The sequence below is a fragment of the Pagrus pagrus genome (genome assembly GCF_965226575.1).
Source record: "Pagrus pagrus genome assembly, chromosome: 6".
In the NCBI taxonomy this organism is placed as follows: Eukaryota; Metazoa; Chordata; class Actinopteri; order Spariformes; family Sparidae; genus Pagrus; species Pagrus pagrus.
The window spans coordinates 6,334,543-6,357,711 of NC_140190.1; the positions used below are offsets into that span (position 1 = coordinate 6,334,543).

Genomic DNA, 23,169 nt, shown 5'->3' on the forward strand with positions numbered 1-23,169 from the left:
GTCACATGGGAGAGTTTGCCTCTCTTTATCTTCAGCGCCGTCTTGGAAGTGTAGGACTGGTTACATGAGGGTGAAAATATTCCACGCTTCAGGATCTGAATTTGAAAGATTTTCATTCATTTTGTTATTTTGGATTCATACACTTGACCCTTGAACTTCCCCCCCCCCACGACGTATTGTCAATTAAAATAGCGGTTTCCCTGTAGGGATGTTATGAACAATGCCAAGTTGCTGGGCAGTTTAGTGCATAGGCTGTAAATTATCACCTCTCAGACACTGCACCGGACACTGGTAGTTTTGACTCATCTGGATTTCCCCTGCATTAGTCACCAACTGGAATATACACACAGACGCACACAAGTATGCCCGCATAACCCCCTCAGTGTGAGAGTGATTGGCCACAGTGTGTGTGTGTGTGTGTGTGTGACTGACACTGATAATGCGTCTCTCCACAGAGCAGCAAACGTCGGGGGCTACTTCATCAGCTGCTCCGCCAACTGCTCTCTGGCATCCCGTATGTAAACTCTTGACATTAATAAGGTTGTGTGAATGGGGCCTCATAATACCTCCAAGACAATGAACACAGCAGAGTGAATTAAGGAGATATTGCGCCGTCTGGTCACGCAGGCCCAGTTCCCATCTATGGTTTTGACTGCAGATACAAATGCACATTAAAGCGAGCTTAGCGCGCTCAAATCAGAGCCTAGCGAGGATAATAACCACATTCGACATATGTGCACTCCTACTGATGACAGTATCAGAGATGTCACTGACGTAGCTGCCAACTCATAAACACACACATACATGTCAAATGAAGTAATAGGAGTTTGGTGACTGGTGCGACGTTTGAGCCTCACGGTAATTAATGATGTAAGGGTTTCAGGTGTCGTTGTAAATATCAGATTTAATGACATCTCGAGGTCAGTTTGTCCTTGTTGTGTTGAGTGGGGGACGTGGTTGAAGCTTCAGTGTGTGTAAAAGGTTTATTAGAGGGATTTTTTTTTTATTAATAACATCATAATCACCCTGAACTTTTACAAGTGAGTTTTTTTTTTACTGTGGTTGTGAGTGAACGAGCAGATTGAACTTCATTTCCCAACTGGGGAACTTTATTTAAGAGAGCAACAACTGATATTTCCAGCAGTGACCTTGGGGACTACTTGCTTCGACAGTCAGACAGTCACAGTTCAGTGGCGACTCAGTGCACATGGCAACAGGTCTGACATCCGGCGATTATATATTTAATCCGTGTAGCAACTTATTCTGTGACGACAATGGGCTTTTTTTTGCAAATTAGCAAAACAAGTGTGTTTCATGCGTTTCATATTGCATCACTGCACTGTAAAATTTTAAAAGTGACTTTACTTTAAAAAAGTCAGTAAACTGATAACCTCAGCATAACCTAAAGTAGACTACTAAGTTTAAGTTGTATGAGCTAAAAGGTTTTGACACTTTAAAACTACGACTCTACGTTACTTGGTCATTTTGAGGTAATCATTTTTTTTTTCACGTAAAGTCACTTTGTCAGATTTTACAGTGTAGATACTTAAGTCTAGAGTTTACATTACAACCATGATTTATTGTAAATTTGATACAATACATAAATATTAATTACGCAAATTTATGATCAAAATGTATCGTTAGCCATGCTAGCGACATTGAAGTAGGGATGGCAATGTATGTCGTTCATCCCAGTGTGGTCCAGAGTGAAGTGTCCCAACAACAAATGGACGCCATTCATAGTTCCCCGAGGATAAACTGACTTTGGTGACCTTCTGACTTTTTTTCATGAGGTTGCCTTTTTCGGTTTTTACTGAAATCCACTAGATTGGATGCGTCGCCATGAAAACTACAGAGGTTCACGTCACCCTTCAAGAATTATTATTCATTAATTATAATGACTTTGGTGGTGGTTCAGCCAAAAATGAAAATTCAGTCTTCATCATTGTCTACTCAGCCTCATGCTGATGGAAAGTCGGGTGAAGTTTGGTAGTGCACAAAACATTTCTGGAGCTTCACAGCAAAACAGCGTCGCAGCAATCTCTGAGACAACCGAGGTAGATGGGGACATTATTTTTTTTAAAGGTTTAAAAAAAACAGAAGGTTTAAAAAAAACAGAAGAAGAAGAAAAAACTACATAAATGGCTCCATAAAACTCCCTGAGATCCTTTAAAAAGGGGTCCTTTCAAATCAATGTGGGCTCTCGGGGCTCCTGGTGACTTGTATTTCGTTATATATTCTGTTTTGTGGGGATTTTATGGGTCGTTTTTTTATATTTTGTCCCCATCTACTTCAGATGCTTAGGAGAACGCTGTGAAGCTCCAGAAATGTTTTGTGAACTAGAAAAACTTCACCCAACTTTCCATCAGCATGGGGTGAGTAGATAACGACTGAATTTTCATTTCTGGCTGAACTCGTTCTTTGGTGACTGATCTGTGTTTTCCGCCATCTGATTAAATTCCTGCCAAACTAAAGGCGTTCCCTTTAGCTGCAGCTGTACTGCTAATGAGCTAAAGTTAGCATCCTAACAGGCCAAACTAAGACAGTGGCTGTAGTAAACATAACCCTGCTAAAAATCACAATAGTGGCATTGTCAATCTGAGGAGGCTATGTTAGCATACTGACATTAGCATTCAGTTCCAGGCCTCATTCTGCCTAAATACAGCCTCACAGAGCAGCTAGTTTAGCTCTCTTAGCCTTGCATCAACAATAATACAGCTCCAAAACAATATGGTTTCACAAAGACGTACACGTTTACCCCAGATTTCATTCAAAGTGAGAAAAATTGACGACATGTATATTGCTACATCTGTTTACGATCATTTTAGACCTGAGTGATTGACTGAGCGTGACAATTTTTCTGTGAAACTTAACTGATAGCAAACACTTGAAGAGTATATCTTCAAAATACCAGCTGTGTGACCACAGTGTCTCGTCACCAGGTCGGCCCCCGGTGTGCATGTCTGCCGTCTGTCACAGGTGCTCAGCGGGCAGTCGGAGGGGAGAGAGAGGCTGTATGTCTTTATTAAAAGTACAAGAGAGCAGCTTAGAGGTTTGTGTTCCCTGGATACACCACATCTATTTATTATCATTCCCCCCGCTGTGACCCTTCCTTTTATTTTAGCCTGCTGAATCATCTGCAGTTCATCTCCGAAAACCACACAAGACCTCTAGGTTTACAGTGTCATACTGCATGGGTGAGAGGCAGACTCGGATATTGAATTGAAGGAATGTGTCAGGATGTGGCGCGATATGTGTGCGTGCTTAAATACGAGTTTATGTAGGCTACTGTAAAGGACTTCACACAGACACATAATTATGTCTGCTGTCTCTATTTACCTTCAAGCTTAAAGGTGAAATATGTAGGAAGTTTTCTTTAAAATGTTCAGAAATGTGATGTTTTCCAGAGCGCTGAGCGGGCAGAGTCAGCTAATACCACCGCTAGCTGCATGGCGACATGCTGCCCCCTATTTTTTTGGAGTGTGAATTCAACAGAGAGCCGATTCCTACATATTGCACCTTCAATTTCTTACATATTGCACCTTATAAGAGGATACAGGAGGGTAATTTTCTGATATTTAGCCCACTTTTTACCTCTTACCCTCCACTAACATGTCATTAGACATCTGAGAGCTTGGCCAAAGGTCTCAGTTTCACTTCCTTAAAAGTGCACTATGAAGTTTAGGAGAATACATTTTATTTAGAGGAGAAAGATCTTCATTGACTGATTTTTTCATGCCTTAACAAACTAAATAAACAAACTCCCTCCACTCACTGAATAAACAAACTGACCTTAAAGGACAACACAATTTCATACTGTTTTACTTTGTTTATATGTGGCGGACCCTGCCACCTTTCCAGCTCCAAACAGTGTTCTGGGGACCTTATTTTCCTCTGAGAACAGCTTGTTTATTGAGTCATGGAAAGATAAATATTTCTGAGTTTGTGTTATTACCTCATTAATATTTTGGTGCTTTGTTGTTGTTTCACCAACTGAATCTTTTTGCTGAATCGGCACAGAATGAATCATCAACCATCTCTGGCACTCAGAGTGTATTTATGGCAATATTCAGCATTGCTCCGAGCCTCCTGGGCCTCGGTGAGAAGCGTGACGCAACAGATGTGCCACCAACCCGCAGAAACCACGAGGGAATCTGGGTGGAAATGTCAGAAGTGGCCAGTGGTACACATGGTGGAGTAGGGTAGGGGTGAGCTCTCCATGATAGTGGCTTGGCTGTGTTTGTTGGGTGGGGAGTGGGGGGAGGTGCTGGGTCAAATGTAGTTGCTTGATATGTATATCCTAGCAACTGAGAATGAGTGATATCTTGTACAACTGTGCTGGGGATTGGTCAGAGAGCTGACACAAGCCCCTCCTATTTGTTGGGTAGCCTAAAAAAAAAAACCTAAATTCAAAACATCTCTCAAACTTTCTCCACTCTGCACTGTACCCTCCGGCACTTTAATCCAGGCCTGTTTGTTTATTTATTTATTTCTATTTATTTTATTTTATTTTTTTCATTCATTTCTTTTATTTATTCTTGTAGCTCGTACACAGCCGTTGATACATGTGTCATTTATGACAAGCTGATCATTTTGAAGATCTCAGCAAAGTGAAGTTTGGCATGACAGCATGAATTCACCATACACAGCTGTGCAGTATTACCCAGAGTTTCCCTTTCGTCGGTAAGTACATGACTTACAGAATGAGTTTTTATTGATATTAAAATGTATTTGAAAAAATAGATTCAATCCTGAAGCAGCGCTGACAAACCAACATATAGTATGGATGTAAAAATGTGGTGTAAATCTGTAAAATGTGTGTTCAGCTATAATCTTTAACACGTAATAAAGTTCTGAGCAGAGCAGACTTACAATATCAGAGCTGCTGGGAATCTCCCTGCTCTGTGTTTGACCCGGACCACCGCTCAGACCGATACTGTCTGGAGGTCCGCAGTGACCCGAGAACAGTTGTGTCTGCCCGGATCCTCAGCTGCTGCTCTGTCCCGATATATTTATAAGTGTGGCATACTAATGGCAACAATGCATGTGTAAAGGGCCATCAGGGCCGAAGTGGCAGACAGATTACATGACTAAGTTGTGGTTGCTTGGACTTCTTCTGAGCCTTTTGGGCCGTTTCGATGCAAATGCATGTTGTTATTATATATTAGATTATTATTATTCATGTGATGCTGTGTGTGGTACGTCTTGGTCGATGCACATTTTCTACCAAAGTCATTATTATCACAAGACATCAGAACGTAATGTTGCTTCTTTGGTGTCAGAGATCATATAATTATTGTAGAGCAGTTCACTTTACTTATCAGCACAGGTAACACGACATTAAACATCACGCAGTAAAGGATTAAGGATTAGAATAGAGGTAACGCTAAACAAAAACAAGATTTAATCAGTGAAAAAACAATAGAGTACTTATAACACATAAGAAGAAGAAGAAGAAATAATAATAATAATAATAAATAATTCTATGTGCCTACAAATAAATAAATATGTCAAAAATGTCAATTATACTGTTCATTTAAAAGCTGACTTTACGTTAAAAAAAGTCAGGAAAACCGATAGCTCAGGATTACTAATTAAAGCAGTACTTACGTACGTAGAAAAGTTGTACGCGCTAAAAAGGTTTAACAACTTTAAATTATTAGATTTTACAGTGTAGTGATGCTATTAAATCACCACACATAACAAATACTGTACAGAAACCTGAATTATCTATCTATCTATCTATCTATCTATCTATCTATCTATCTATCTATCTAATCAGTATTTAATGAACTCTTAATACTGACATACTGTTAAATTAACACTGAAGGTTTTGCTCTGCAGATCAGACCCCAACACTTCTCCGTCACTGCATGTCTGATCATTAATAATCATTGAGTTCACACTCGATCAAACACACATCCATGTGGTCGTAATCTTTTTCCAATGATAATAAATCAATACAATGTTTTTGGTTCCATTTATACTGTACTGTACTAATAGTTGGTTCATATGGTTACAATATGTCATTTTACCTATTCATGTAATAGTAACTTATATTATACAGTTCATTATTTGGGGCATTTTCTTGCACTTTGTTTGCCTGCCTCTGTGTGCAGAGCCATTATCTACTGTGTGCTCAGTGTCACAATGTCTTTGTAGCTTGTGTTTAAAAATCATCAAGATTTAATCAAACACAAAGTTCAGCCTCTGTGGCTTACAATTATTTATTGAAGCTTGATAACTGCACTGTTACAAGTTCAAAACTTATTATATAATACCTGAAAGTAAAACTTCATTAAATGTGCTATTTGTAAGAAAAGTTTATTCCCAACTCGTCAAATAAAAACTAGTAAAAACTGGTGCTTTGGGATTGTAAGACGGGTCAGCTGCCATCCCAAAGCGTCTGTTTTTTGAATAGTTGGGAGTAAAACACAAGAAAAGATTTTATTTATCTTTCAAGAATCAAGTTATCTTCTTGGTCCGCTAATTCTCTCCTCCTCTTTTGTTTTCTTTGCATTCCAAACTTTAAAGGAATTTGCGCCTGTCCTTTTGCCCCAGAGAGTTAGACTTCAGACTGTTTCACTTCTATAAAAGTAAAGGGGATGAGAGGAGGAGAAACTTTGGTGCTTTCTATTGTTTTGCAGTCATGTCCCTCTTCCAGCCGGGGCTGACAGATGAGGGGGAGAGGGTCTTAGGCCTTTGAACAAGTGATTAATAAGGACACTGGAGAAGGGCCCACGATCGGCTAGGCTGTTTGTTTTGATTGCATTTTCATCGGTCGGTGTGCCCAACCTGCCAAGAGACAATGGCCGTCCCTGTTTAGTGCTGACCTCTGCCCCAGTCTCGTCTGGAGGCGCTGCACTGTCTTTAAGTGGATGCTGAACAGCCTTCGCCTCAGGCTAACTGAAACACTCTGTGAGTAACCTGACACCCAAAAGCAGACAAACAACAGCCAGAACGGGGATAAACCCATCCATCTGAACAGTCTTCTAAAATACAACAGCTAAATATAATTTAAAAAAAGAATCGTACTTAAAATTAAAATAAAATCTGAAAAAATAAAGCAAAATTGCAACATAGGTTCATACATACAGGTGCAAGTTTGCATATTTTTATTGTTAAATGGTCTCACTTGTAGTTTGATGATTTTGTGATAAGTCTTAATTAAAACGTCTACACCTCTGAGAGCTTACAGGACTTTGCACACGATATCTGTCACAGAAAACGCGAACATTAAAAAAAACTGGCCTGGCCACAAATGTCTCAGAGTGCAAGATAATAGGTGCCGACTTATTATAATGACTGTGAAATGTATTTATAGGCTTACACGGTTAAACATTTGGAACCTGATTCGCAACTGTTGTGGCTATAATCACATTTCTAACTGGTAAACAGACAATGCAGTGGAGCAGAGCTTAAAAGTCTTTGAGACAAGGTAATGAGGTGACTATTAACTGACTTCTGCCCAACAGCCTGTTTCAAAGAGAAATTAAAGCCAAAATCTACTGAGGCAGAGGTCAGCAGAAGAACCACACCTTAATCCTCCCTTCTTCTTTAACAAAGGCGACACCACCCTGCTCCACCTGCAATCTACTCGTTTGTTTTTTTCACTCATCCACCTTGTTATGTTGTTTTTTTAGTGACTGCAATTCTTTTAAACTTGTGATTCTGCCTTTACAATGCCAACAATGTTCAGTTAATTGAAACTGCCATAGGGGTATTTATTTAACTACATTCATTCATTGCTGAGGTTGTAGTTTGCAGTGGTGATGAACGGGGCTGCATTATATTCAGAGGTGTTTCTAATTTTTTGCCCACCAGATTTACATACAAGAGAGGGGAATAATATTAGGGACTTTTTTCTGTGTAATGCATTTCAACAAAACCACAAAGTAGAATTATCACCTCGCTGACAGTGTCGACAAAAAGTGAAAAATCGTAAGATTCGTAAAAGTAGAATACATGGCAGAGCTGTTGAATGGCATTACACAGGACAGGTGTACCTAATGAAGTGGAGTGTGCATGGAGGGTGTACTTTCCACTATTGGCTGGCTTAAATATGTCAAAGACAAACTGCTGAAAATAATTACTTAGATTCTGAATAATAAGCTCAATAAACTGCAAGTATTTTTAAAATTATATTACCAATATAGGAGAAAAATATCTGTGTTTAGTGAATGAACCAGTTTTGTTTTGGAGAGTTTTCATCTAATAAAAACAGCCGCCATCTTTATCTGCTCCGTGCTCTCGCGAGACTCTGGTTGCCATGACAGTTAATGAGGGCCACCTTGAAGGTATCGGGATATCGCGACACGGAGGGTAACTTTAATATATTTTTACTGCTCGATTTTACTTGTATTTATCGGTCAGATAAACTCCAGCAGGCACAGCTGTGCAGGAGAAATGTCAGGTCAATGCAAGAATGTATCCAAAATAATAGTTAGCAGGCTAACAGGAAGGAGCTAAGCTAAAATACCTTTTGCAAGCTAGCATAATGAAACTAGGCTAACTCTTGCTTTATAGGCTAACAAGAGTTGACTGGCGTATATATCTTGAGCTCAATACGATTTCAGACAATATATGCTGGTTAAAATTATAAAAACAGCTTACAGACATTTATTTTGCCGAGTTGTTACTCTTGTGTGCTTCCACCAAATCAACGCAGGTAATTTTACGAGTATATTAACTAACGTTAAAGTTGCTGCTAGCTTGCTCGTTTCCATCATTAACTAGACCTAAGTTAGCTTTCTGATCCTCTCATCCACTGTCGTGACTTAACTCAATGAACAGAAATAGTTTTTACTGCGTTCGTTGTCAATATCAAGGTTTTGTCTTCAATTGTAGATCTGTTTTGAGTGTATTTAGCCTGTCAAAATGTTGAACGTTTTAAAATCTTTTCACAAATCATAAATAAGTATCACCAATGTGCTTGACATGTTTGATTGACATGGTACACAGGATATAGAAATAAGTCAGTTTCCAATTGAAGCTGGAATATAACTTAAGTCCATAACTACCAGTAGTAGCAGTCAAAGTCTCCACATAGTGCTGATAATGCAAAAGCTTGTAAACTGACAAATGTATTTTTGATTCAGCCTAAACTGAATGATCTGCAGGCCTCTCCTTTTTTTTTTCAAACGTCTCTTGGGCTTTGCAAACTCCATTAATCTCGACTCTAGACATAAGACTCCCTCATGTGTACCTCCTGCACAAGTGAAATTATTTGCTTCATTAGATATGCCTGTGTTTGTACGTCAGGTATTAATATCATTCATCACACAGTGTTGGGGAATTCCAAAACCTAAAATAGTGCCAGCTTCAGATTATGGCCCCCCCCTCCTCATCTCCTCCACCCTCCATCCTCCCCCCAAACCAAGCCCGTCCAGCTGTACACATACCAGAAGTTGCAGCAGTGCTATCATATAGACTGCGGGGGGAATTCCGCCCGTCTCAGACTGCAGCGTGCGCCACTTCAGCAGGAACAATGGCAGGCTGAGCTCTGAAGCAGGTGTAATGTTTCAGGGGGAGCAGGTCAAAGTGCCTCTGTCTGAATGGTGCATAATCACCATTATGTGTAGTACAAATATTCAGTATTATGCAGGCTGACTTCTTCACAATGGAGGTGCCCTTCCATGAATGGCTGCCAGCAGGACTCCTCCTCCTCCACTGGCTGGGTGGCCAAATCTCAGCACTGCATGTCTGCATCTATGTTGAATGTTTGCTGACACTGCAATTTCTAAAACTACCTATTAAAATAGTTGTGCCTTTTTTCAAAAATGCCAACAGTAAAGGAAGCTTTGCTTGTTTGGAATATGAGTAATAAAATGAACTTGGTTGTGGTTGCTTCTGTCTCCCGGCAGACTCAGGGACCCTCCGTCTCGTTTGTCCTGGAGAGAGGGCTCATTCCTCAGCACCATGTCCCAGAATCAGTCGGCACAGACAACTGACTCCTTCAGCCAAGATGTATTCAGCCAACTGTTTGATATGCTGGACCAGTAAGTGAATACTAAGGTTGCTTTCAAATCTAGTTAAAACAGACCCTGTTGCATTTTCCTGGTTAGTTTGCGCTGATATGAGAGCTGTCTGTTGAACATGGTGCAGATCGAACAACCTGATTAATAGCTTTTAAACTGCTGTGCTGTATCCTGCTTCATGTACATGTCAGTTCATGAAGTCCATTAAAAATTGTGTGACGGCAATCCCAAAGTGATAAACCCAGAACAATTCCTAAACAAGACGCCTCTTTCTGTTTTGTTTCCACCTTTTAGGCGTTACCTGTCTAACATGCAGTCAATTTGCAGTAATTAGGTATATCTTTTTAAGCTTTTTATGACACCAAAAAACATAAATACACATCAGAAAAAATTGAGTTTGATTTCTCGTGGGTCATGGTGACGTGCTAATGATGCAGGATATGTGTTGTCAGTCAATGAGTGACCTGTCAGTCTGTATTACAACATGTTTACTCCTCTTGATTTGTTTGTTAAAAGTCAGTGTGGACAGGAACTAAAACAAGAACTAAAATGCAACAAGGTATATTTTTTCTTCAGTTGGTGTTGTCACTATTTCTCATTATTTCCTGTCTCTTGTGTTTCAGATCTGCCATTCACTCAGTCCAGCCCATTGAGTTGAACTTCACAGACAGTCCCACTGATGGGTCCGCAGGAAACACCATTCAGATCAGTATGGACTGCATAACCATGCAAGAGCCGGATGAGACGCTTTCCGTAAGTACGTAGGTTTTACTGTTTAAGAAAAACAGTTTTACATTTTATTATAATTCACAAGCAGTTCCTGCTGCCAAACCCACCACGACCACGCAGAAACAAAATTTACATGACCAGCTCGTGATTATATGACCACATTCAGTTTTGCATGTATTGTACTTACTAGGGTCAAGATTTTCACGGTACGAAAACCGTGGCTGGCTGAACAAACGCTTTCTTATTATTTCACAGCATAGACAGACAACTTGATATAGATTTAAATTATACATATTTTTAATAACACTAATATGTTAGTTTATTCAATACTACAGATAAGCGAATGTACATGGTATGATAAGTGTCTGTTTTCATACTATGGATTACCCTGAAACCAATTATATTACTGTAGCCCTAGTGCTAATCAGCCAGTAAACATTACTGTTAACCTAAAACTATAATCTTTCAGTGTGTTGTGTCTATTTTGTATTTGGTATTATGAGGTTTAAGCAATGATCTTTCTGGCATTGCCAGTACTAATTTCCAGCTCATTTAGTGGTGAGTCATTACTGTTCAAATAAACAGTTTAGATTAGGAGCTGACGAATTCATTTAGATATTGTCAAAATCACAATACGGCCAAGTGGAATATCTAATTAGCAGGAGCTGCAATCTTTTGTGTATCAGAACATACCATTATCAATGAGGCACTGTGGTGATGCAGAGCCCAACGGAAATTGCATCATCTTCCTTTTTAATTATTTTCAGTTCAGATAAAAAGCAGAAATGACTTTATTCCCCAGAATCATACTGCAATATCTTTTAAAACACAGATATTATTCAATGAAGCCACACAGTATGCTGCAATGTCCTTCCAAACACGTCTCTGCACAACATTTACTAGCTTGGACTGTGCGTCATTTTTATGTCGGGTATTTTGTGCGCTTAGTTGTGGTTGATAATCGTACGCATTAAGGTTACTTTCGTTCTGATTTAATGGGACTTCCAGTGGTAAATTCCATAGGTTGTACAATGCAGACCGTACTTTCAGTTTTCATACTAATGATGGAATTTCCCCAGGACAACTGTGAAAATGTGGTTCAGAGCAGGTCATAGCCCAGTGAATAAGATAGGTTTATCTGTTTTTGTCTTGAGATGTTGTCTGTAGGGTGATGATTTTATCTCATTTAGCCTGAAATGTGCTTGACCCGGGCGGCCCCTCTGAGACAGGTAGCTCTCAGAGTTTGTTGATGGTAGAGTGTGCATTTAGGCAGTCACATACCTGATGATCTGCTGTGGCAGTGAAAGTTCAGTTCCTTGTTTTTTTCTTTCGTTTTGCCTGTTGTTGTTTTGGCGAACAAAATGATTTGAAGCATTAAGCGATATATTGAGCTTTCTTGTTGTGATAACACGGAACAGTCCTTCACCTTATAATGCAGTCAAGTAAAGCACTGATAAAAACATGTTGGTTTTAGTCGTGTGTGTACAGATGCACCGTATGAACTCCCTTCTGTTTGACCTGCAGTAGTGAGACATGTATCTTTGCCAGCTCTGCTGCTGAGAGATGATGTGCATGTTCCCCTCCCAGTGTAGGAATGCTGTTGTCCAGCCAGGGTGGAAAAAAATAGCAAATAAAAATTTTGTTGAAGGAGCTGAGTAATGTTACCCTGCGCATCCCCCAAGGGGGCCTGTGCTCTCTTGAACTGGTGATTAATGGCCCCACCCCCACCACCCACTTTCCTCTACACCGAAGAGGGGCGTGGTGCTGTGATTGGCACGCCAGCAACTCGGGCAGCATCCGTGTGGGGCTCAGAGCTCGCTGCCATGGCCGCTTGCCAATCACCAAGCCCCGATCGTTCTTACCACGTCAAGTGTCAGTTTTGATGAGAGGAGGTGGTGGGCGCTCCCCCCCGTGTGGAGGTGTGACTCTTTCATGAGTCATTAGAATGCAGCTCGGTGTTTAGTGCCCTGGGGGACTATTTGTATTGTGTAGGGTTTATGTTTAATCTGAAATTCCTTTTTCTTCTGGATTTTTTTTTCTGTAGCTGCAGGGCAACAATTTAACGCAGCACCTGCCTCTCTCGCAAAGGTCCCGGCTCTCATCTATCAGTACGTGCCTTCTCTGTGTAAAGGTGGGGGGTGGCAATAAGGGGGGGAGGAGATGAGCAAGCAGAGGGTAGAATAACATGAAGGAATGTAGCAGAAATAGTGGCAGGAGAAATGCTATATCCTACCCCAAACAGCTGATTTTACACCCAGATAAAGCTCTGATCAGCTGTGCGTGGAGGACGCAGTGTTGAGAAGACGGACAGAGGTCTTTTTCCGCACACAGTTTAAACAACTCTACAGCAAAGTAACTCGATCAACACACGGCTTCTCTGGGATCTAATTACACGTTTGTGTTTGGATTCAACCTTTTTTCACCACACCTTGTGTGTCTTATGTGTGTGTTTGCTCTCCAAGTAGTAGAGCTGAAATGATAAGTCAATTTATCGATAAGACAGTTGAAAGAAAATCAATCTATTTTGATAATTAATAGTTTCAGTCATTTTTCAAGCAAAAATGTCAAACCGTTGCTGGTTCCAGCTTCTTGAATATAACACGTTGGGCTCTGGGTAACTGGGGTGTCATTAGACTAAATAATTAATCATAAAAATAATCAGCAGATGAATCAACAATGAAGGCAATCATTAGTTGCAGTCCCACTAAGCAGCTGATCAGTTCCTCTACTCTTTCCTTAGAATTAAAATCTGATCTTAATGCTGTCACCTGTAAAGAATCTGCCACATGTTGCAATCATTTCCGTTTTTGCGTGGGTATAAGATGTTTCTTCTTTGTCATTTTCATCATCCGTCATCAGTCGTTATGAATCATTACATCCACCTTAACTTACATTTTTAAGTTAACAGTAAGTCCATTCTGCCTTTTAGTTGTCTGAATGTGCAGGTATTTTAGGTAGCTATATCCCAAATAACAACACAAGGTTTACTTTTTTTTTTTAAGTTGAGCAACAAGAAGCACAACTTTAAGCTTAAGTTGGATTATTAATGACAGACTCCTATTGCATTAAATCCAAAGTAAGCTGGCACACTAAATACCCAACAATAATAAGCTCTGCTTTCTTCTTTTATTTTTTTCATGCTCCACCCATTTGCCTCCAGCACATGCAGAAGTATTTTTTTAAGGCATAGCACCAAGCAACAAATACTTGCTGCGGTCCGCTTGAATAACTGTTGGTGAGTCAGTATGAAACCTTGTCTGACTGTGGATGCTACAGCTACATTAACCCCTATTATCCTTATCTCTTGTAATTGTACATTTTATGACATCGCTCTCAACAACAGTATTGTGTCATGCAGTATTCAACTTAAACGTGTAGGTCACATCCTTTGAGTGAGAGTCATTGCATGAATAAATCCCTCAGCAGTAGACCCATAAATTTCTCTTGTTATCTTTTATAGATTTTTCTTCAGTATCAGATTTTGATTTAATACTTTCCTACATGCATGAGTTAAACTAGGCTGAGTTTTCCGTTAGAAAGCGTCTGCTGGATTGTGAAATAGTACCTCCTTTCAAAAAGGCCGTTGCTGGATACATTTTTAGTATTTTATTTTGAAGTGAGCAGGACACGGGAAATCATTTAGATAAATTGCAGCAACCAGGTAGACTTAAAGTTTGTGCAAGTAGGCCGACATTAAATAGGAGGGGTTGCATCACAACCAGTGCGTTTACAGTGGTTGTAATACCAGAGAGCGCCTCTCTCTGCTGAGCATGTGTGGTTGACAGTAGAAAGGAGGTGTAGAGCGAGGCCAGATTGTCACCTAGTTAATCGAACGTGGGTGGCGTCGTTCTCTCGGATGGATTTAAAAAATAAAAGTAGGACTATAAGATGCTAAATGGGTTGCCAAATCTTCCAGAGATGGCTCTGTTCTGACTGCCGTTGTCTATTCTTCTTTCTCAGTGCATAGCCTCTTGAAAAACAAAAAAGCTTTGTCTTGACGTCTGTGCATTTTCAATTATTCTCTAGGCCAGAGCTAGTTTGCCATAATGATCTGTCACTGACCGTCAACTGGATAGTATAAAGGCAAAGCCAACGCGACCGTGCACTCATTTGAACTTTCACCTTTCATTAGTGACATGAACATCTTTTGGACTTTTTTGTCAAATTGAAAGTGAAATAGAAATCCAGAGGATGATTGTAGAGCACTTGTCCTGATACTGTTACTGATCATGTTTATTTAACAGATACAGTTCACTGTGCTGACTGGTCAGCAAAATAACGCTGATACTGACTCTAAAATTAAGGCTGATAAATTGCTCAGCTCTTCTTGTCCGTCTTTTCCCTTTAAAATGTTTTGGTAGCTTTTAAAATCAGTGTGTCCAGCAAGTAAATCAATTAAACCAAAAGTAGCTTCAGGTTATCTTTTTAGCAGGAGCATTTCAGGATTTGGTGGCAGTTCATTGTAAGAGTTTTAGGAATTGCCACCCAAGTGATGCTCGCTCTCTTTTGCGTCTGTCAGTGGGGATGGGAGCTTACTGTGATTTCAGGTCAGGTGTCTGTGCCTTCACAGCCACTGCAGCCTGACACTTGATACTAAACTAATCTAACTGACTTAAGGAACAGGCCCCTATAAAAGGAAAAACTTTAGTAAAGCCTCTTTTGTCTGAGCCCCTGGATGTGCAGATCGTTAGCTGGCTCTATTCTTAGTTTCTCACAGCTGTAGCATGTGAGGTGATGCAGTTAATTGGCCTGTCACGATAACTGCTGTGGTTGGACGATAGACTGTCCCTGAAATAATTGCAATAAACTATATCATTGTCATTTTAATGACATTTTATGTCACTAATATAATGATAATATAATGGCATAGTTATGCAAGTACACGCTTTCAAAGAGCAATTAACTTTTTAATTCTTAATATTCAGACCTTTGAATTGGGACGTGAAACGAAACGCTAAAATATTCTAAATGAACAAAAATAAATAAGTATACAAAACCACACAACCAAAATAAACAAATGAAATGACCTCTCGGGTTCTGTTTAAAAAAACTTGCATGTAAATGTAACATTCAATAAAACTCTAAACGGTGTTCGTAACACCTGAAAGAAATGTATTAACTTGTGCTTCCTAGAGCAGACAAAGAACAAGGAGACAGGAGGCGTCTTGAAAAGCTTAGTGAGAAACCACAGGTGTATCCTCTGTGGAAGGTTTCTTTTACCAGACAGCAACACCCCTTTGATCGATTTTTATTAATCGGTCAGCTGATCTTACAGGAGAATCAATGGTCAGGCTATCGTTGTAATACAGACGATTTAAAACTAACTGTGAAACAAGAATGACCGCATCAACAGCCGCTGTTATTATTCATATAACAAAAATATAGTCTCGTATCTTCGGAGGCCATAATTCTTGTCCTCTCTTCTTTTTCCATTTCATTACATCTCAGCTCCTTTAGGAAAATATGAGATGAGCTGTAAGAGTGCAGTATATGAATCTAACACTTCAGAATATGAAGGATAATTTAATTGTAAAATGTTTTTTTATTGGTTTTTATTGTGCAAAACATTTGACACACACAGCAAATGTCAGCAGACATGTTCGTCATACTTCCAACTATAAGTCAGTAATATTTGTTCAAACAGTGTACAACAAGTTGATGAAGTTATTATCGTGACAGGCCTCACGGTTAATACAGATGTGACTGCACTGTTTGAGTTTAGGATGGTCAGGCAGGATGTTAGCTGAGAGATTGTAAATCTGCTGTTTGAAGCCAGATGATGGTTTTTTTGTGGGTCAAACAAGCATCGTGTTAGGATTGGTTTCATCATGGTTTCATCATGGTTCCTCATTGTCTTCTATGTTTAACTATGTAAGAAAGCATGTAAGGTAAATTTAAGGTATGAGTTGATTTTCAAGCTGACTGCAGTTTATTGCAGCCTGACTCTCTGTAGCATCAAATAGGCAATAAAAAAAAGTCAGTATGTCCTGCTTTGATAAAGCTACTATTCTTCTTAATTTTACTACGGTCTCACCCTCACTGAGTACTCTAACTTCTTTTCAGATGCCAATGTTGTTTTAGCATAATTAGAAGTTTGTTTAGCTAAACTAATTATCACGCTCAAAAGGTTTGGCTCGGTCTGCACTGACGCCTTGGTCCCTCAGGAGGCCATTGAATTGGGCTCTTTAAAGTGTTGATGTGCCTTTGTGACAGGCTGACCTGTGGGCCTCAGCAGGGTGTGGCTGCTGATTGGAGACACTGGCTGCAGGTCAGAGTTTTCAGACATTGTGACCACAGGGCACGAGGTTTAACCCCCAGGCTGTGTAGTAATAGAAGTGATTTACACCCTACAGAGCAGACTCCTCCCTTGTCATCGACCGGTGCAGCTCTATCCACTCATGTTTACATGTGCTGTATTATTCAACTCAGCCTTTTTCTCATAGTAGATGATTAAAATTCTGCTCTAGTTGGACTTTCAAGGGATTAATTTACAAACCTACAGACTCTGTTTTTTTGCTTGTTCAGCAAATAGCTCTGTGGGGTCTATTAGACTAAAGAGCACACGTCTACTATAACTACAACAGTATCAAATAAATGTGTTACTGCTTTCTTCTGTGGAACATTAACTCGGCTCAAATGCAGCATTTTCAATTCCCCAGTTGAAATATGGACAGAAAAATGTTTGAAGCCGATCACGGGGGCAATTTTATCATTATTATATCATTTCTCGAGAGCCAGCCGGTCAGTGCTAGTACCATTACAGTATCTGAGCCTCAATGTATGTTTCCAAAACAGATCTACATCAGTCATCTCTGATAGATACAAGCAATCTACAGGAGTCACATTGTTTTAAGCACTGGAATAGCTTAAGGGATACAGAGGGGAGTAATTCTTATGCTAAGTAGCGGCTGTATAACTCCAGACTCACCTTCTCACCCTGGGGTTTGCAGGCTTAGTGGATTTTTCTCTGTATGTTTGTATTTGTTAAATTTACCTATTAACATCTACATTGATATAATTTGTCCATTTGTTTTCTTCCCCATGTGGATAAAGTTAACGGAGCATTAAATGTCTTTTGAATGGCTTACTTTAAATAACTTCGACTGCACAGGTAGAAATAATGTAAATGCTTTAAAGATTAAAATGTTCCTAGGTGAAAGTTTTTATCTGTATTTTAGTTACTTTATCTGGATTGTCATATGTTACACTTTAAGTCACAGTAAGGAAAATTACAAAGAAAAACACATGCATATGATGAAGGCATTTATCATTGTTGTTGAGGTTGATATTAATCAACGCTACCAAGACGAAATAGTAAGTCGTGATTTAACAAACAGCTTTAAGGAGGCCTGCAGAGCCTCAGAGGAAGGATAAGAAGACGTTGCTTCTTCTGGGTGTGGTGTTGCACAGGTAGCTTCTTAGACCCCTCCCCTCCCTTCCCCTGGTATATATGACCTCCCAATAGATTCCTATAGAAGCTTAGCTCGTCCACTTTGCATCTGTAGTCCACATCACTCCTTCAGAGTGAGGAAAAGAGATTTGTGGAATCCTGGAGCCGGTGGAGCAAACAGCAGCAGCTCTGCTCAATCTCAGCGCCAACATGTTGTACCTGGAAACGGGGACCACCACATCTTACAGCGAGGTAAGACCGGTGGAGGAACTGGTGATGGGGCATCAGCCATTGCACACATTCCTTTAGATGGTCCGCCAAAACTCCATCGGACTAGTGAAATATCACCTAGAAGTAAAAGGCCTTGTACTACGGGACATCAGTTTTATGTCAGTGTTCTCAATGATCCAAAATCTTGGATTCATGTGTAACATTTGTTAACTTTTGGTGTAACTCGGGTATTCAATACTAATTAGGTAAAAGAAAAAAACATCATCAAACTGTTTTAATCAATTAACAAATACCAGAGATAGACTTAACGCACGGAAGATGTTTTAGCGTATGACAGTATGTGTGTGTTTGCGTGCACATCTGTGTGCGTGTGCTATAGAGCGAGGGAATGTAAACACCTGGAGGATCCCTTTGAATACTGTATGTGTCCTTGTAAAATGGCTGCTGACTGGCAGAGTATGAATTTAGTCAGTTGATGTGATTTACTTTGAGTCTGATTGTTGTCGTCGTTCAATGAGTGAAAATCTGACTTCCAAAAGGTTTTGGGAGGTCGTGATTTTCTGCTGTGAGAAGTTTCTGTTCCTTTCAGAAACATGAAAAAATAATGACAATCAAAAATAAAAACAGCATCTTGTTGTTTATGTAAGAGATTAGAAATGATTGTGGTTTATTTTTGTGCTTTATTTAATGAAAAAATTGAGATAAAGACTCAGGGAACCAGCAGTTTTCATTTGTCTTTATATGATTTTTCCAAGATGTCTGACATTTACATAAAACGTTCTTCTGTTCTTTGACGGACAAAACAAACCATGAGTGGCAAAAAAATGTTCCTAACGCGTCAGTCTGTTTTAAATTTCTTAGTTTGAAAAAAAATTGAAGGAAATCCCATCTTTCACTTTGAAATATCAAGCATCATGAATCATGATTAATGGATCTTTTGCAGAGCTTGATGGTAAACACTAAAAGGATGTGTTAAAGCAAATTAAATGTGAAAAGTAGTTTGTACTCAAGCTACTTTAGACTTTTTTAATCAGGCAACATGGGACAGAGTGCAAACTTATGGTGAGGCATCAGTTCAGTGGAGCCATAATGGCCCAGCAGAAAGCAGAAAAATGGGCCCTGCCAGACCTACAGTATTTGAGAGCAGAATTGTTTTTTAAAAAACAAAAGCTTAACTGTTGTTTATCAGTAACTCTAATCCATGAGACCTACTGGCTTTAGTCTTTAGAATTGTCATCAGCTTTTCTTTAAGCTCCCGGTTTTCTTTGTCGTTGGCTGTTTTAGTGAGCTATTGTGTCGGCCTTCTCTGCATTTACCAACCAAATCCTGCATCCAAATGGTGAGCAAGTGAGCGGTGATAGATTGTCAGATTGCAGGTTGCAGATAGCAGGTGTGTCAGGTCACTGTCTTTTAAGTTGTTGAGCAGGGGGTCTTTAAGTGGTGTCCAGCTCAATCCCTCCAGTGTGTGAGGTATCGGGTTCCCCCGTCCCCAGTCTCCTGGGAGCCGCTGCAGCCATTAGAATGCGGCGGGCCAGGCGCTGCTGTTTAGTCCAGGATCGTAATTGCTTTAATGGTGTGTTGATGTAGATAAAATCACCTGCTCTGCCCACCCCAGCAGGTATAAGGTGTAGATAGACCCCCACCCAGCCCCACCTCAACCCCCAACCCTGTTGAGCCTTTAATGCCTCCCTCCCCTGTGGTCACTCATCACAGTCCCCCAGACACTCTGATATGCTGGCCCAAGGACCATGGAGCAGGTCACCAGAGAGCCTGGAATGGGAGCTATTCCCCCCTCAGGCCGGGTCTGCTCTGGTTGCTGTCATCTATTGGTCATCCAAGCTCTGGGTTTATCACTGCTTACACTTTGTGACCACCTAACAGGAGCAGCAACAGGAGAATTTGTGTTTATTAAGCTATCAATTATGAGATGTCATTTGTTGCAGTCTTTGAACATAATGCATTTTTACAGTTAATGCAACAGTGGAAGGATGGTTATATTTTCAGTAGGGCAACCTTATAATGGTAAATGTACGAAATGACAGAATGGTTGGTATCATTTGTTACGACCCAGCTCAGAAGGCTGCAACAATGACACTGTTTCTAATGACACACAAATAAATATATTAATCAGAAACCAGTAACCTCTGAAGTGACAGACCTCACAGACATCCATGGTTGGACAGGAGTGCAGATAATCTTCTCACTGCATGCTCTAATGATTATAGCAATTATAACAATAACTTACTGATTTTCTTTAGCGATTAATCTGCAGAGTATCTTCATAACTACTAGATAAATCGTTTAATCCATGAGATGTTAGCAAATTTTGAAAAATGTTATGTTTGTAATTTCCAAGAACCTAAAATGAAGTCTTCAGATGGCTTTTATTGGTCCAACCAATGACCCCAAACCCAAAGACTCTTCATCAACTATCATCCTAAGAGATCCTCACATTTAAGTAGCTGGAACCAGCCACTTTTTGACAAAATGACTGAAATGATAAATACATGATCCAAATAGTTGGTGATTAATTTTCTCTCAATCAGCTAACAAATTAATCGACTGAGTGTTGCATCTCTAATGATAATATATGAACATAATCATATCTGTTGAACCTACTAAAGAGATGTGTTCAGAATAAGATATACATGTCTGTTGGCAGAGTGATGACTACAGCACAAGCAGTAATGTCAATGTGTCAGTATGCATTACCAGATGCCACTGTGTTGGCATTGGCTGTACATGTGAATTGGTGTTGCCATGTGTATTTCAAAAGTATTTGATATGTGTTCTGGATATTTCAGATTCTTACATAGTAGTCAACAGGCCATTACTCTAAAGGTCAGCAGTCTCTCTTTCCTGTTGGCCTGAACTGCTTACCCCAGCATTTATCAGAGACAAAGAAATGAGCTGAAGGCCTCAAACAGCTTTCACAAACTTTATTAGAGGCTGTTGAGGATGTCAAAGCCATTGATTTACCGTGTTCCTGCTTAGCAGCCTGACATCCCAAAGGCCTAAATACAGCTTGGGCTATAAACAGAAGGAATTTTTAAGAGCAGCTAAAGTGGTTATTAAATGGCTGCTGTATTATAGTGGAATAAGATCTGATGAAAGGAAACGAAGAGAGGGCTTGAAACGCCCTCACACAACCTTTTTTTTAAAAGATATCCCACTTCCAGTCAATTAAACATTAAAACATGATGAGTTCAGGTGTGACTCTACTGCTGGGCCTTATCCTCATCTTTGATCCTCATATTCTTTTAGGGCATGAGAAGCTTTATCCAGGGCCCTGTAGTTAATGTGAAGTATTCTATGTCAGGCTTTACGTCGCTGCTTTTATCTGTGATTGGTCTCTGGCCAGCATCAAGCTTTTCTTTACCATAATAATTTGACATCGATAATTGGTGCCTGTCACATCCATCTTTGCAGATTGCCAGCATCAGATACTGCGGAGGCTGTGTCATCTCTGAATGGCTGAGCGCCTCGCTGCCACTGCAGGGAATTGCACCACGGTTCAAACGAAATCCCTCTGATATCACAGTCGCTGACTCACATACGGGAAAACACTGTCCTAACAGGAAACTGTGTCACCCTGTCAGTTCCCATGCAATTTTCTTGTGTCTGTTGATGTAAGATGAACTAAGTATATACAAGTAATTGACAGGCTTTTGTTATTTTTACTCACACCAGTTTGAACCATTTGTTGTTTGGATTGGGCCGCTCTTCAGCCAACTGACTTTAAACCTTTATAATACATGTGTGTAATTAGCCTATTGTAAGGGAGCATGTGTTTGGGGAGGCCTGGAGGGTCTCCACCAGAGAGGAGTTTTCTTTCCTCCTGTGTGTGTGTGTTCAATTCACCAAACACTTGCCTCCTAACACCTGTATGGCCAACATAATTGTTCTCCCGACAGGCTCTTATAAGCCCTGGTGTCATTGTTTCCAGGGGGTTAAGCAGCCTTGTGCCGCACACACAGTGACCCTGATCCAAAGTGCAAGCTACCCTGTGGCGCTGTTGCACAAGTATGCTGAGGTTGACTCAAATGACCTCTCTCAGGTGTGTCTGTCTGACTGTGTGAGTCTGTTTGTGCCTGTGTTTGTGTGTATGTGGATCCGTACGTAATAAAGCAGCTACATTGCTTCATAAGTCACTACTGTGATTAATAGTAACGTAGTCTACCTACTAGTCTGTGTTTTGTTGGTCATCTGGCACACCACTAACACCTGGCAGTGCAGTGGGTGTGAGCTGGACAGCTGTGGTCAGCCGTGCTTGAAATAAACAAGAGGCCCTGGAGAGATTAATGGCTGTCTGAAGAGCAGAGCCATGGCACCTCGTCCAGGAATGTGCCGTTTATAAATGGAAAGGAATGGGGTGAATGGCAAGCGGAGCAAGCAGGAAGGGGCTGGCTCCGACCCAGGTGTATTCTCCATCCTGTTTTAAAGCTGATATTTTAATACCATTCCCCCCGTCTGAATAGTTGTGGCTGGTGAAAAGGGAACGAGAAGGCGAGCTAGTACAATTTGGAGCACAACACTGATCCAAAAGCTCGGCGGGTAATTATGTGCTTACATTATAAAATGAGATTTTGAATTTCAACCGTACAGTCCAAAGTTCTCAGGAGTGTCAGGAAAGAGCCAGACCATAAACACAACACAAGGGAAGATGGTTTATGTTACCGTGGACGTTTTTTTTTTTAATGGTAACGAGATCTCCACTTCCTGTAGCATGCTTTCTTAAAGTGTTGTGAGCCTCCTCCACCTTCAGTCCTCAGCTGATCAACAGTAATGTGTGACTAGCTTTGTTTGTTCCTATGGTAAATTCATTTTAAACGCACTTTGAGG

The 23,169-nt window shown here is 40.2% G+C and overlaps 1 protein-coding gene across 10 annotated transcripts in view; it reads left to right on the forward strand.

Moving 5' to 3' along the window:
• Positions 1–2,355: 2,355 nt before the first annotated feature.
• Positions 2,356–23,169, forward strand: part of tp63 (tumor protein p63) — a 36,200-nt gene continuing 15,386 nt past the window's right edge. For 3 of the 10 annotated variants that reach the window (XM_084355439.1, XM_084355443.1, XM_084355447.1), the window contains exons 1-3: positions 9,621–9,700; positions 9,864–9,998; positions 10,601–10,730. In XM_084355439.1, coding sequence (XP_084211565.1) covers positions 9,636–9,700; positions 9,864–9,998; positions 10,601–10,730 — 330 coding nt within the window. In that variant the 5' untranslated portion in view covers positions 9,621–9,635. Of the gene's footprint in view, positions 2,376–4,449; positions 4,684–8,282; positions 8,323–9,620; positions 9,701–9,863; positions 9,999–10,600; positions 10,735–18,200; positions 18,349–23,169 lie in introns of those variants that run through there. The other 7 variants (XM_084355445.1, XM_084355440.1, XM_084355442.1 and 4 more) reach the window with 6 other exon arrangements.